The sequence below is a fragment of the Bombina bombina genome, chromosome 1, assembly GCF_027579735.1.
Source record: "Bombina bombina isolate aBomBom1 chromosome 1, aBomBom1.pri, whole genome shotgun sequence".
Lineage (NCBI taxonomy): Eukaryota > Metazoa > Chordata > Amphibia > Anura > Bombinatoridae > Bombina > Bombina bombina.
Window position 1 is genome coordinate 1,349,960,320 of NC_069499.1, and position 15,169 is coordinate 1,349,975,488.

The 15,169-nt window shown below is 40.1% G+C and overlaps 1 protein-coding gene across 1 annotated transcript in view; it reads right to left on the bottom strand.

Moving 5' to 3' along the window:
- The window catches only part of SYT11 (synaptotagmin 11), a 75,966-nt gene that overhangs the window by 12,231 nt on the left and 48,566 nt on the right, over positions 1–15,169 (bottom strand). The window contains exon 3 of the mRNA XM_053695404.1: positions 504–627. Within this exon, the coding sequence (XP_053551379.1) occupies positions 504–627 (124 nt within the window). The remainder of the gene's footprint in view (positions 1–503; positions 628–15,169) is intronic.

Consider the following 15,169-nt stretch of genomic DNA (forward strand, 5'->3'; position numbering starts at 1 on the left):
CCCGTAGAAGGAGATCACTGCATTCAATAGGCAATACTCTCCTCACATCCCTCTGACATTCACTGTACGCTGAGAGGAAAACCGGGCTCCAACTTGCTGCGGAGCGCATATCAACGTAGAATCTAGCACAAACTTACTTCACCACCTCCCTTGGAGGCAAAGTTTGTAAAACTGATTTGTGGGTGTGGTGAGGGGTGTATTTATAGGCATTTTAAGGTTTGGGAAACTTTGCCCCTCCTGGTAGGAATGTATATCCCATACGTCACTAGCTCATGGACTCTTGTTAATTACATGAAAGAAATAGATTCGCTACTGACTGTGCTCAAGCAATGTTAACGCACAACAGCACTAATATTTTTGCACTCCACTTGTAATCTAGGCCTTAAAAAATAATAAACCAGTCTTGGGTCTTATTACATAAAATGTTCTATAAGCTTATAGGTCATTACAGTCATACTGCAGCAAACAGTTTCCTTGGGGGAGGGAGATGGATAAATAGCTGCTACCTGAGAGGCCACTGATATCCATCCTCGGCAGGTGTTTGGCTTTCTGAACCACGACTGTCATTCTCTGTGCCACAGGTTGGTAAGACAGTGAGACTTGCAGTTCCCCGCGACTGATGCATTTCTGTAGGAAAGCGACAGATAACATTAGTAATATAGTGTGATTCCTGGCTTATACAAAGCAAGATAAATATAATAACCCAGCAAGGAATAAGATTCATGTCCCCATATTCTTTTAGGAACACAGTGAAACATTTTAAACCATAATGAGGGCATTTTATTTCATATTTATTAGCAGTTAGTACTCTATTAAGAGGGTTATTATCTATCAGTTTAACGTAAGTAATATGTTGTGTATATGCCTTTATTAATGAGAAGCAGTAATCGAACAGCCTGTTATAGTCACTTAAAAACGTTAACAAAGAGCAGTGGAAGGAGAAATCTGTAAAGCTTACACATTTTTTATAATACTTCATTATAAATTATTGCTGAAAGGCTTTGACTTCTAAGTGAAGCATTTTTTTATTATGCGGTCTAAGGGACATTAAAGCCATTTTCTATATATGCAGTAAAAATGACGCATTGTTTTGCAAAGTTCTGCAAACAAAATGCGTGTTTTAAAAAACATTTAAGTACAGACAAACACCTTGAAAAACGTCTTGAGTTTAGTTTATCTTCTATACGACGCATTAGGGACATATATGAGCTTCTTCACATATTAAGCAATAAGGGCCAGATTACAAATGAAGCGCAAAATATAGCTCTTGTGAAAGCGATCAATACCAGCGCACGCTAATGTGCGCTGGTATTACTAGTTCACAACAATGCGAACGCAAGCTCATGTTCGCATTGATGGGAAGCATTGCACTCACGAGAGGGCGCTTCCATAGGCTCCAATGGGAGCCTCGTTCTCATGCTGTGAGACACGGCATGAGAACTGGCACAGCAAAGGTGGTAAGTCTCGCAGAGATGGCAGCAAATTGTAAATATATATATGATTATATGCATATATATTTATGTGTTAATATGTGTATATACACATATTAACACATAAATATATATGTATATAAGCATTACAGGTATACCTCACTTTACAACGCTTCGCTAATACAGCACTTTGTGGAGCTGAAGTTCAACCTCCAAGGAATTTGAAACAGTGCTGTGATCATCGTGAGATTGTGAGAAAAGTGACTGGCACCATTTTGTTATGCACAGTTCATTCTGTTTACAGCATTACAGTGCAATCTGTGTCAGTGTTATAGTATAGCAAATTTTACTATAGTAATTGTCACTATTTTACAGGTATAGTTTTTATTGAATACTAATTGAATACTGTGCTGTGCTAGTGTTAAACATAGCACTATTGCACCCCTAATATATATTAGTTCAAACATGTTTTCAAGTCTTTAAACACACTGGCAAGTGAAAAGTGAAAAGAAAGCTAAAACTGCCTTGTTTCACTTTAAAGCGGTTTTCACTTTACAGCGGGGCTCTGGTCTCTAACCCGCTGTACCTGTATGTGTGTATTTACTGGGAACACGCAGTGCCGTTTTAATTGCTAACAACCCACTCCTGCCAACTTAACCCCCAAAATACTGCCTAGTGCAGTTATTTTATTAAAAAATTAAAATGCTACACTTTTTAATTTTTAATAAAATACACTACACTGTATTCTGGGGGCATTTGGGGCACATTTATAAAATTAACCAGATATCTGATCTCTGGTTAATTTATAAGCGCTAATTGCTACCGCAAGCTCGCTGTAGCAATAACCAGCCCCTTGTAATGGCTGGTTATTTATTGTGTGCCCGCAAACTTTGCACATTTGCAGGCGTGCAATAAATTAGCACTCCACTTGTAATCTAGCCCTAAATGTGCAGTACGGCAGTGTCAGGGTTCAGAATTTCAATGAATGCAACCCAGTCTCACTGGGGCGTTGATGTACAGCGTGAAATTACAAATGATATTTACATGTGTGAAATTAAACTTTTCTTTTCCAAAAGAATAGCAAAACTTGTAGATGAATTATTTAGACATTTGAATTGGGACATTATGATTATACAGTATATATGTGTATGATGTGGAATGTATATACATTATACTGTAAAATTGATCATTATACATTTTTTCTAATATTATAAAAAAAAAACTGTTTCATTTTATAACTTTTGAAACAGGATATTAATATATTGCATTAAAAACTTGCTGTTGCTTTTCCCTTTTACAATAGTGAGCTTTGAAACATTTCTCTGTTTTTTTAAAAAAGGTGCCATTTCTATTTTTACCACTTAAATCAATGAGACACTTTATTCTTTCAAAACTGTAATTTCTCCCTGTAACAGTGTTCCTGCAATTGGGTTGTGGTGTCAATTAGCATAGACAGCTCATTTGTTTACAATACAGCTAAAGAAGCAATTTACCATACGTTTTAAACTCTACATCTGGTATTACAAGTCATTTTAAACACATCAATGGGAAAACAATTTTATAGTACACTGTCCCTTTAAGTAAATCTAAAAATGGCATCAGTGTGTGATGTTTATGCACAAAAGCAAAGTTCATTGTAAAATGTCTTACAAAAGTGTGAAACCTATGAGGTCGGTTTTGTGGTTTATGATGTCCTCTATGAACAGTCACAATTACTTTTCACTTTGGTTAATATTTGCACATTGGTGTTATTATCCCTCATGTACAAGGATTAACCATGGATTTGTAAAAGGAGCGTGAGTTTCCACTTTCCGCTTGTCATGGAAAGTATGGGAAGAATTAGTCACCGCAAGCTTGTGCAAGCAATATCACTGTATTTTTTTTTCACTATTGACTTGTTATATCGGTTCCAGCTGTAAAAATATTGCAACCTTGCAATCACATTTGCACTTCTGGCAGTAACGATTGTGCTCCATTTGTAATATAAGCCTTTACACTTTGACTATAACGTTAATTTAATAGAGGATGTTTCAAATTGTACAAAATTCAAGATAAATGAAAACATTCATAAGGAAATACAGGACTCACATTGTCACATTGTATATTGTTTGTGGGCACACAATGTATCTTGCTTTATTGTTACACCAAAGGATAGTAATAAAGCAAGTCATAATGTGTCATTTTGTATCCTCTAGAGCTCGCTCCCATTATCTAGTGGGTTCCAGGGGTACAACAATAGTCTCTAACTAGATTTTCGTTATCTTTTTATTATTTTGCAAGCCTCAGATAATTCATTTTTCATGTCCATTTAACACAAGAGATATGCCGACTTTCAGAACACATTTTACAATTAACAAAGAAGGTTGTGTTCCTACAGAGTGTGCTTGACATGAGTAATTAAAATTGGGTGAAAGCTGGGATTCCAGCTTGTGTTTTGCTCGCAGCATTGGCGCACTTGCTTTGGACAAATGGTACAGCGTGCTACAGATACACAAATAGCATTGCAATTTGTTCTACAGTTGAAACTGAGACACTTGTGACGTACTCAGCTATGTCTGTGGTTATGACTTTACTGCCTAACAAAATTGTCTAGATAGCCAATAGTGTGTTTGAGAAGAACAAATCAAAGAAACAGCACCCTAAGGTTCCTTTTTATATGTGCAGGAGGCAGCTAATCAGATATACCTGAGATGTTTCTGCCCCCATTCCATACGAGGAGCTTATTATTTTTTTATTCTCTAATTAGAAGATTTTTGGCAACTCTAGTAAGCTTAGGTCTGACTGAGGTATAAGCTTCACTTTAAAAAAAAAGAATACATTGGAAACAAATCAAAAAGTGGTTGGCTGGCCTCTAGGGGTTCAAACTAGATGGAAATATAGAAACAGTTTTAAAATCTTGATACTAAAGAATCCTGCTGTTATTTATCCCAAATTATAATCTGACCAAACAACAAACAAAGTGGCCCCTGTTAGGGCTCCACGGAATGTAGGCTACAGATACAGAGAGGACACAGGGCTTTAATCAACAAAGGTGTCTCAAGTTTATGTAATAGTATGAAACCCTATGATTTTGGCTAGCATGATACACTAAGGGCTAGATAATGAGTGGTGCACTAACTATTTTGCGCAAGAGCGATTTACGCTTGCAAGGTTAACGCTTCTTCAGAGCTCAGGTTAACTGTTACGCGAGACAAAAAAGTGTAAAAAATACATCTAATGTACAGTTACAATCATAATAACTGTCTGATAAAATTATTAATAAAACATATTGCACAAAAAAGTTATAAAGGTTCAAAGATATGAGGTCTCAGGTAAAAGAAAAAGGACTGCATAGGGCTTTAACATAGAGATTCATAAATACACATGTCTAAATATGTATGTGTGAGTGTATATATATATATATATATATATATATATATATATATATATATATGCGCATGCATATGTGTGTACATATGTATTTATGTATTTATATGTGTATGTATGTACAGACTTATATACACATATAAGCACATGAATACATATGTACACATATATAGTCATATATATATATATATATATATATATATATATATATATATATATATATATATGTGTGTGTGTATGTGCATTGGAGCCTCTTGCAGTCAACTAGATGAAAACATGTAAAATCATATTTATGCTATATTCATTTTTAATAAAGTGTTTAAATATGTATGTATTGTAAATATTTCACATTCCAATATTCTTCACATAAGGGAATATGTTCTAAATATTTATAAATAGATATTCTTATATATATCGGTATCTATTCCTATATATAAATAATTTTTTTTTATATATATTTTTTTTATTGAGGTAAAACAAGTCATACAATTCCTATATATAATTATATATATACATATATATATTTGCCATGGTTTCCAACGCTCTTTACAAACAAGCCGTCATAATTGACTACACATATATTTGTTATAGCACACAGGGCAAGTATAATCAGTTTGTTGAGTTTTCTGTTTGAGTCCAAATGTAACTTTTTTCTTTAAGTTGATAAATAATTTGAGCCGTGGGGGGGCGGAGCCAGCAGCATAACTAGCAAGACGTGTAGTGACTGAGCTCTCCTTGCAAAAGCGGTGTTTTAGCCTTTTTTAGCTAGATACACCTAGCGAATTTGCTCACAAACCACCTGGGGCAACTAGTGACACTACCCGGAGCAGATCCCTGTCCGATTTTTCAGTCAATTTTGGCCGCAAAATTAGACTGCCCAGGAGAACCGGACCGCTTCCCAGGAAAGACCGCGGCTGCGGCCTACACCGGCACTCGATACCAGGCCTGAAGAAATGGAAGTGTACCTGGTGGCAACAATACACCTTGTAGACTTACCGGACCTACAATAACCCTAGGAGAGAGGGGAAGCACCGACTGGATTCTACTTTTTTCCACTTTGGCAGATATAGTGACCCCCGCAGCATCCCACGTGGCGACCTGTAAGTAGTGAGTTCCTTGCGGCTCCTATAAGAAACACATAGACTGTGACTATTGTATCCAAATCGCTATGTATATTACCCCCCTCTAAGATACAGTCCACAGGCCGTTGCTCACACAGACTTTTTCACAGCGGCTTTTTAACACTGTCACGGCCCTATATACCCTGGACACCTCTGAAGTTCGCTGCAGCTCACTTCTCCCTCATGCTTACTTGCAGCCCCTCAGAAGCCCGCACTACCAGAATTCTCAGTACCTACTGACCACAATAAGGGCCCGGCACTACTTACTATCCTTATTATAACTGCTCTTCACTAGTCCCCCCCCCACCCTTTCCTGCAGGAGCGGGGTACCTGTAGGTCATACCCCCCAACCTTTTACCGACTTCGCTGATAGGAGGCATATCCCCGGGGGGGAGACAGTGGTTGCAGAAGGCTTAACTCTGTTAATTGCTTTTTCCTCATCCTGAAACTGCTTGAAACAAAGGAGGCTCTCACTATAAGCCGCCACTGGGTGAAGTACAACCATATGCCGGTTCTAATCTTAAACTAGTCGATCCACATGGCTCACAACATGCACTAGGAGACAGGGGTCCTTAGGGCCGAGGCATAAAATGGAACATAAAGGAATATGATCTAAGAAACTAAGAGATCTCTACCCAATCATATCATTTCATATTGGAGTACTTCTACTGAACCCCCACTTCCTTTATCATGCCACAAGGGTCTAGAAGAAAAACCGCTAATCCCTCAGAGTATAGGAAATCGGTGGTAGACCACTTTAAAGTCAAACCTACTCTGGGAAAACCTGCAACCGACCCTGACACTCCACAGCAATTGCTAGGAAACGGCTGTGATATGGCCGAAGCTGCTAACATTGAGAGCAGTATCCCTGACTCTGTAGCCTCAGATATTGTCACTACCCTTACTCAGAGGATGAATTCTCTCCAAGATTCCCTTACAAAAGCTATTAAGAGCTCCACGGCAGACCTCAGGCGAGATATTGGCGTTATTAGTGAACGCATTGATGTCCTGGAAAAAAAACAAGAGGACTTAACAGTTGAACAGGGAAACTTGGCTAACCACTCTCAAGTTCTAGTGGACATGCTAGACACGGTTGAAGCCAAGATGGCGGATATGGAAGATCGCTCCCGCAGGAACAACTTAAGATTTAGAGGGGTACCTGAAGAGATTACCCCAACTGATCTTGGCAAATACCTTCTTGAACTGTGTGAAATACTCCACCCTCCAGGTTTCCCCAACGAGACCCTGATAGACAGAGCGCACAGACTCCCCAGGGGGAGGAATGTCTCAGCAGAGAAACCAAGGGATGTGATTGCCAGATTCCACTACTTCACATACAAAGAACAAATTCTTAGAGCCATGTTTCTTCGCCCCACTCTACCAGCCAAATTTGCCTCTATACAAATATTTCCAGATCTGTCTCAATTTACGATGCAAAAGAGAGGCACATTCCGTGAAGTGACAAAGACATTGAGACAGATGGGAATTAAATATAGGTGGGGATACCCTACTAAACTTCTGATTCAAAAAGATGGACGATTCTACACAGCGGATACCCCAGACAAAGGCCTCTTCCTTCTCAAGGGATGGACCAAGTTCCCCAACCAATTTGGAGAAAATAGCTCCCTTATCCCTCAGGATATGGAACTCAACACTACCCCCTCCTCTATCCTAAGACCATCTGCATTTGAATGGAGGCCCCTTGCTCAGAGAAGTACCCCTTCTAAAAGACAGAACTTAGCACCTCAGCAACTATCATCAGATAGGGTAGAAGAATCCTCAGGAGATGAAGACTGATAAGTATATCCTTTGCTACTAAATGTTTTTTGTTATATCGTTTTGCAGGGGGGATGTTTTATTTGCTCCCTAGTTATGCAACTGTTATGAAAGGGGGAATGTTAAACTACAGGACTAGAGACATTGGATCCTGATTGAAGATAAGTTTCATGGGCACATATATATTATAAGAGACTTCCTACCTCAGGAACCATGCTCCTGACTCGGCTTTAACTGTGAAAATATCTGAGTACTACATACCTTTCTTGTAATGCTTAGATTTCCTATTGCTGATAATGTAAATGCTAGAATTCTTTTTATTGTTTGCAGTGTTTACAGTCCTTATGTGTTACTCTTGATATTGATTGCATGTACTGTCATAAGAGACTTTCTGCCTCAGGACTCATCCTCCTGCTTTGGCATTGACTGTGAAAATGTCAGAGTAATACATACCTTTCTTGCAATGCTTAGGTTTATTCTTTATCTGTGTTTACAGTTTTCATGTGTTACTCTTGATATTGATTACATGTACTGTCATAAGAGACCATCTGCCTCAGGATTCATCCTCCTGGTTTGGCTTCGACTGTGAAAATGTCAGAGTAATACATACCTTTCTAGCAATGCTTAGGTTTATTTCTTATCATCTCTGTTACTTGTTGCAAACTTCAATGAATCCTATATGGAAGATATATATGGGGATACGCTGCAAAGATATGGACACGCAATAAGAGACTATCCCATTTTGCCCCATTGCTGATAACGAAAATGCTTGAATTTTTTCTTTCTCTTGCAATGTTTACAGTTATTATGTGCTACTCTTGACACTGATTATATGCACTGTTTATCATAACTCACAAGCCCTATGTTTATTATATGTTACATTTGTCTAGAGATTTGAGACAGGTAATTCCTAACCAACCTAACAGTCTCTACAAGAGATAAAACATTACTATCTCTGTTCCAAAGTACGTATCATTTCCCAGGACCTTAACTGCCGCACCCTATTCCCTAGACACTCATACTTGCTTTAATAGCTCTCAGCCCATAGTACCCTACAATTACATTCAAACCTAGCATACACCCACTAGGTACTAATAGAGACACATAAGCCGTTGAACATGCGAATGGGTATGTTAAGATGGATGTGATAGGAAGGATTTGTTTCACCACATGACTAGAGCCTGTTAGCCTCAGTCGGAGAGTCTCGCTTGATAAGGCATAACTTATTGAGTCCTAAAGTAAATGCTATAAGACAAGTCCTAAGCATATCTGACAAAAAGGCTTTACTAGATCCCCTCTAGTTCTCTATTGTTTATATGAGTTAATTATTAATTAAGATATATTAGTTTTGCACCGGTGAGTATAGATTAGCCTAAATATCAATAGATAACCCACATAAGAGATGCGAGACCAGAACAGAAACACCTGACCTTGGCAATTAGGATGCCACTATGCACTTAAATGTAGTTGGCAGGTTTTGGTTATACAGAGTGAAGCTACTATGACCCATACCAGATGTTAGATCAGAACAGAAACACCTAACCTAGGCAATAAAGATACCATTATGTGCTAAAATATAGTTGGTAGGTTCTAATTACACAGACTGAAGCTATTATGATTACTGTGATCTTTCACCAATTTCTCTCGCATTTATGATTGAAAGATATTGTTTTGATCAGATAAAGTTTTTACATGACCATCAGGACAGCACACTGAACCATTAATATCTCACTTTTCTCTCCTTGACATCTGCACTTTTAATCATTTACGGTTAAATCCTATACAGGACCACCTTTTTCTTCTTTCCTCATGACCTATAGAATGATACTAATTTATACAGTTACACCTCGATAAATATACATAGAATTGACCCTGCTCATCAGGGAAGCGATGCACATTACTGTTTCTCCTTCCCCCTCCCCCCCCCCCCCCCCCCCCCCCCTGCTTACAGACTTTGCCTCGGCCCGAACCCCATCTCCTCGCTCCTCTCCCCGATTTTCAGTTTTTCATTCTCTTTTTTCTTACTCTTTTGGACATTGGTTAATGCAGTCGTAGGACTGTATCTCTCCACCCCCCCCCCAAGGGTAACACCATAGCTTACCGAAAGTAAGCACAAGAACACAGATTCAATCGCACTCACTAAGTGACCTACTTTTCATATTTTCATAACTTATAAACAGACGATAACCACCAGCACACACTCGTTACTGCTCTCAGACTACTAACAACGGCTATTTAACTTCCCTTCTTCCTCCTTCCTCACCCTTTAGATCCCCCCCCTTTTTTTTTTTTTTTTTTTTTTTTTTCTTTTCTTTCGCGATGAACCCTGGTCTTAAATTTGTCTCCCTCAACACGAAGGGACTTAACTCGCCAGAGAAGCGAAGCATGGTACAAACTTACTTAAGGAAGCTCCAGTGTGATGTTTCCTTCCTTCAGGAGACGCATTGGTCTTCAACTAATACTCCAATATTGAAATCTAGACACTTTCCGGTGGTCCTTAATTCGACCTACCATGAAAAAACCAGAGGTGTCTCAATTTGCATCAGTGCAAGAGTTGCATTTCAACCACAACATATAGAAATGGATCCGGAGGGGAGGTTTCTTTTGGTGGTTTGCAGACTGAATTCACACCTCTTCACTCTAGTAAATTTGTATGCCCCTAACCAAGGTCAGATAACCTTCCTCCGCACAATGCTGCATCTTATCGATGGCCTGAAGCAAGGCACATTAATTTTAGGAGGAGATTTTAATCTAGTCTGGGACCCCCATACGGACAAAAAACTCCCGAAAGATAGAGTTTTAGACAACTACTCTAGGTCTACAGCTCCTAAATTTCAAAACCTGATATACCAGTCTGAGCTCTATGATGTGTGGAGGGCATGTCACCCTGACTCACGAGATTACACGTATTTTTCTCCCCCTCACCGGTCATACTCGAGATTGGACTACTTCTTTGTCGACTCCTGGTCTATGAACAACATCACAAACTCTAGCATATGCAGCTGTCCATGGTCAGATCATGACGCTGTTACAATGTCTATTGACATTGAGAGATCCGTACTGGCTAGACCGTCATGGAGGCTCCCGAGGTTTCTCTGGGAGGACATCTCTTTTGTCACAGAATTGGTCGACAAGGTCGAGGAATTCTTAGACACTAACAGACCCAATCAGACTTCTCACCAAATCAGGTGGGCAGCATTAAAGGCGTACATCAGGGGATTCTGTATTGCAAAGGCATCGAATATCAAAAAAAAATGGGGGGCCCCGCTAGGCAAGCTCACTTGCGACCTACGGGCGAAAGAAAGGCAAAACAAACTAATGCCTACAGCTAGCCTATCCACTGAGATTTTGAATTTGAAATCACAGATTAAAAACCTGGAAGTGGAAAAATTTAAGCGAGCCCTTTCGAGATTCAAAATGATTATGTACTCAAAAAGCAACAAAGCAGGCTCGATGCTTGCAAATAAACTGAAGCAGAAACTAGCTAGCTCCCGAATACCATACCTCGTCCTTGAAGGTCAAAAAGTACATGCTCCTGAAGACATAGGAAAGGCTTTTGCCGACTTTTATGAACGCCTGTACAACATCAACTCTCATGAGACACCCAGAGTGATGTCTCCTCCGGATATCTCCTCCTTCTTACAGAGACTAGGCCTACCCAAACTCTCAGAGGAAGACAAGGTTAAGCTAACTGAACCTATTACTGAAATGGAACTCGGAATAGCAATTAAACAGTTGAAGACTGATAAAGCCCCGGGCCCGGATGGGTTTCCGGGGCAATTGTACAAAAAATTACAAACGCAACTCAAACCTGTACTCTGTCAAGCGTACAACGAAATCAGAACTGAAGGACAGATACTACAAGAATATCTTGAAGCAACTATAGTTGCGATCCCAAAGCCGGGTAAAGACCCGACCCTTTGTGGCAATTTCCGTCCCATTTCACTTATTAATGTAGACACAAAATTATATTCTAAAATTCTCGCGGAAAGGCTGTCTCCCTTGCTGCCGGGATTAATCAACACAGACCAGGTCGGATTCGTGAACGGCCGGCAGGGCCCGGACAATACAAGACGACTGATTTCCGTCTTTTCCGAGGCGAAGAGACGAGCTGTCCCCCTTCTGGCCCTGTCACTAGACGCTGAAAAAGCGTTTGACAGGGTCAGATGGGAGTATATGTGGAGAGTCTTGGACACGTTTGACTTCCCACCCGAAGCCATAACCATGATCAAAGTCTTGTACTCTAATCCAAGTGCCAGAGTAAGAGGGTTGGGCTTCTGCTCTCCTCCCTTCAATATTTCTAATGGTACCAGGCAAGGCTGTCCATTATCCCCCTTGCTATTTGCCCTGGTCATGGAACCATTGGCAGAACTGATTCGGATGTCGCCTGTCATTGAGGGATTACCAGTAAGCACTAGTCAGGAAAAGATTGCTCTGTATGCGGACGACGTTACTCTCTTTCTCACAAACCCCCAAAGTTCAGTCCCGGCAGTTTTCACTGCCCTAGAACAGTTTAGCCTTCTGAGCTATTACAAGATAAACGTCTCAAAAACAGAGGCATACAGTATTAACTTGCCCGAAGACCAACTCCTGAGCCTACGTGAAACGTATGACTTTCACTGGTCTACAACGTCCCTCAAACATCTAGGTGTTCACTTAAGTGCAGACTTAGACGTCATCCTCTCTTTAAACTTTGACGCCCTCATCATTGAGTTACGATCCTTAACACACAGATGGGATTTCAGAGAAATCTCTTGGATGGGCCGTATCGCCACGGTGAAAATGTCACTGCTTCCTAAAGCGCTGTACCTATTCCGATGTCTCCCATTGAACATCCCGCATGGCACATTACAACAAATTCACCGAATTTTCTCTAAGTATGTATGGGGGAAAAAGATGCCTAGGATTGGCTACAAAACCATGCAGAGAGAGTTCTCCAAAGGTGGAGTAGCTTTTCCAAATATATTCCTTTACTATGAAGCCGCTAGACTATCACAGATCACGGCTTGGGGCCCGACTAGAGAGGAACCGAAATGGTTCAAAATAGAGGAACTACACCTACCTGAAGGCCTAGACTTACCAAGTATTCTCTGGGTTCATGAACACAAGCAGCTGGTAGATAGAGTTCCTAACCCCATAGTACAACAAAATATCAAAATGTGGCATGAACTTAGACATCATAAGGAGATTGCCCCACATCCCTCACCGATTCACCAGATAAGGGGTCTTCTCTGGGACCTACCGAATATCCATCTTGAGTTTTGGATACAACACAACATAGACATGGTGGAACATCTGTTTTCAAACGGTAAACTTATGACAGTCCATCAAGTACTCAACTTACTAAGCGGTTCTCCTTTATGGCTCTACTTTGAGTGCTGCAGGGTACTCAGCTTACTTCGTTCCTGGAAATTTGGCACTCAGACTCTCAGACCCCATTCTAAATGGGAAGAAAGATGGCTGCTTGAGATGGGGACGTGGAAACCCCTCACATTCCACTACAAAGCCATGCTACAAGATCACTCAGAAGGCCTCCCAAGCCAAATCAAAATGTGGTGCAAGGAGTTGGCTTTAATCATATCAGATATAGAGCTGAAAGCAGCGATTGAACTGACAAAAAAAACGATCCATTGTATAACGATCTTCGAAAGTTATATGAAACTAATGCTACAATGGTACAGAGTGCCCACCAAACTGTCGAGAATGTTTCCTAATGTATCTCCCGATTGCTGGAGATCGTGCGGAAGGGTAGGCTCCAATTCCCATATATGGTGGTCATGTCCTAAAATAAAGGACCTATGGAAAGATGTTGAGACACTCTTGCATTCTATGAATCTGACTATACAGCTAACGCCAAGGGTGGCACTCTTCCACATCATGGATAATACTCTCCCCAAATGTAGCAAGCAACTGGTGATCTATGTGATGGCAGCCACCAAACTTTGCATTGCTAGAGCCTGGAAACAGGTTACCTCACCCACGATTTTGGAAGTATGTGAGGTAATACAATACTTAGCCAACATGGAAAAATTTGCATATAGCTCGTTAGAGCGAATGGAAGTTTACTGGGCAATTTGGGGTGACTGGATTCAGATCCAGTAGACCCATACGGACTCCCGTACCGCTTTCCCTCTCCCTAGGCAGTTGGGACAGGAGATACCGCGCACAAGTAGTTTTACCCCCCTTTGGTTTTTTTTTTTTGTTTTTTTTCCCTCTCCCCTTTCTCCCCCACTCACTCTCTTCATGTCTCCATCTCCACTACCGCGTTCTTTACCCTAACCCCTTCCCCTCTCCTCACCTCTTCTCACCTGAACTTCCCCTCCCCCTCCCATGTGATGACTCCCTCCCTACTAACCCTATAACCTACCCCTTACTCCCAATGCCACTGAATGACCATGTTAAAATACAGACCGACAAAGTAATTGAGAAACGTCATTACAACGGTCACTTCAACCCTATCACTACGACTCTGGAGTTATACTCCGCTATCCGTGACTTCTAGGTACATTGTAGACTCCCCGCATTGACTGAATAGAAGCACAAATATTGCTTACAATATATATAGATGTATATAACTCTGCAATACGCCTAATTGTTATATGTTAATGCTATGTAATTTTTTTGATGCACTTGTGAAAAGTAATTTCTTTCTTTGGTTATCTAACTGTATGTGCTTTTTGTTCTTAATAAAGAAAAAATGTAAAACTTAAAAAAAAAAAAAAAAAAAAAATAATTTGAGCCGTAGTGTGTTATAGGACCGGAAGTGACGTAAGCGTACTTCCGGGTACACAAGACAGTGGAACGCAAGCATGCGTTCCAGCACTTGTTGTTTGGCACCACAACTTTGTGAGACAGGTTTGGAATTTGATTGATTTTTTTCACTATATATTGTGTGATTTTCTTCACTATTGTTATGCTGATGAAGGGTAGTATATACCCGAAAACGTTCCATTAAAGGGTGTCAGGAACAAAGATATTCACTTCAAAGTATAGAATCACACTCTCTGGACTTGAAGCAAGCAATAATTTATTTTGTGCAGTGACATTTCGGGGAGCCAACCGTACCCTTCATTGTTTGGTTGGATGAAGGGGACGGTTGGCTCCCCGAAACGTCACTGCACAAAATACATTTTACTTGCTACAAGTCCAGAGAGTGCGGATCTATATCTTTGAAGTATATATATATATATATATATATATATATATATATATATATATATATATATATTAGAACAAGGATTGGGTAACTGTGCCACAAACAAATAGAAGAGAATGCAAGTATGGGGTATTAGCCCCTATAGAAAGTCACTTACTTTAAAATACCTCAATCAGTATGAGGTAAGTAGCCAAAGTGCAGACGTACAGTGAGCAAAGGATACTACCATACTTCAGGAGAAGCACAGCAGATCTGAACCCCTGGATTCCCTGTTCCCATATTTAGAGAGAAGTTTTTGTACCAGAGGGAACTGTGCTCCA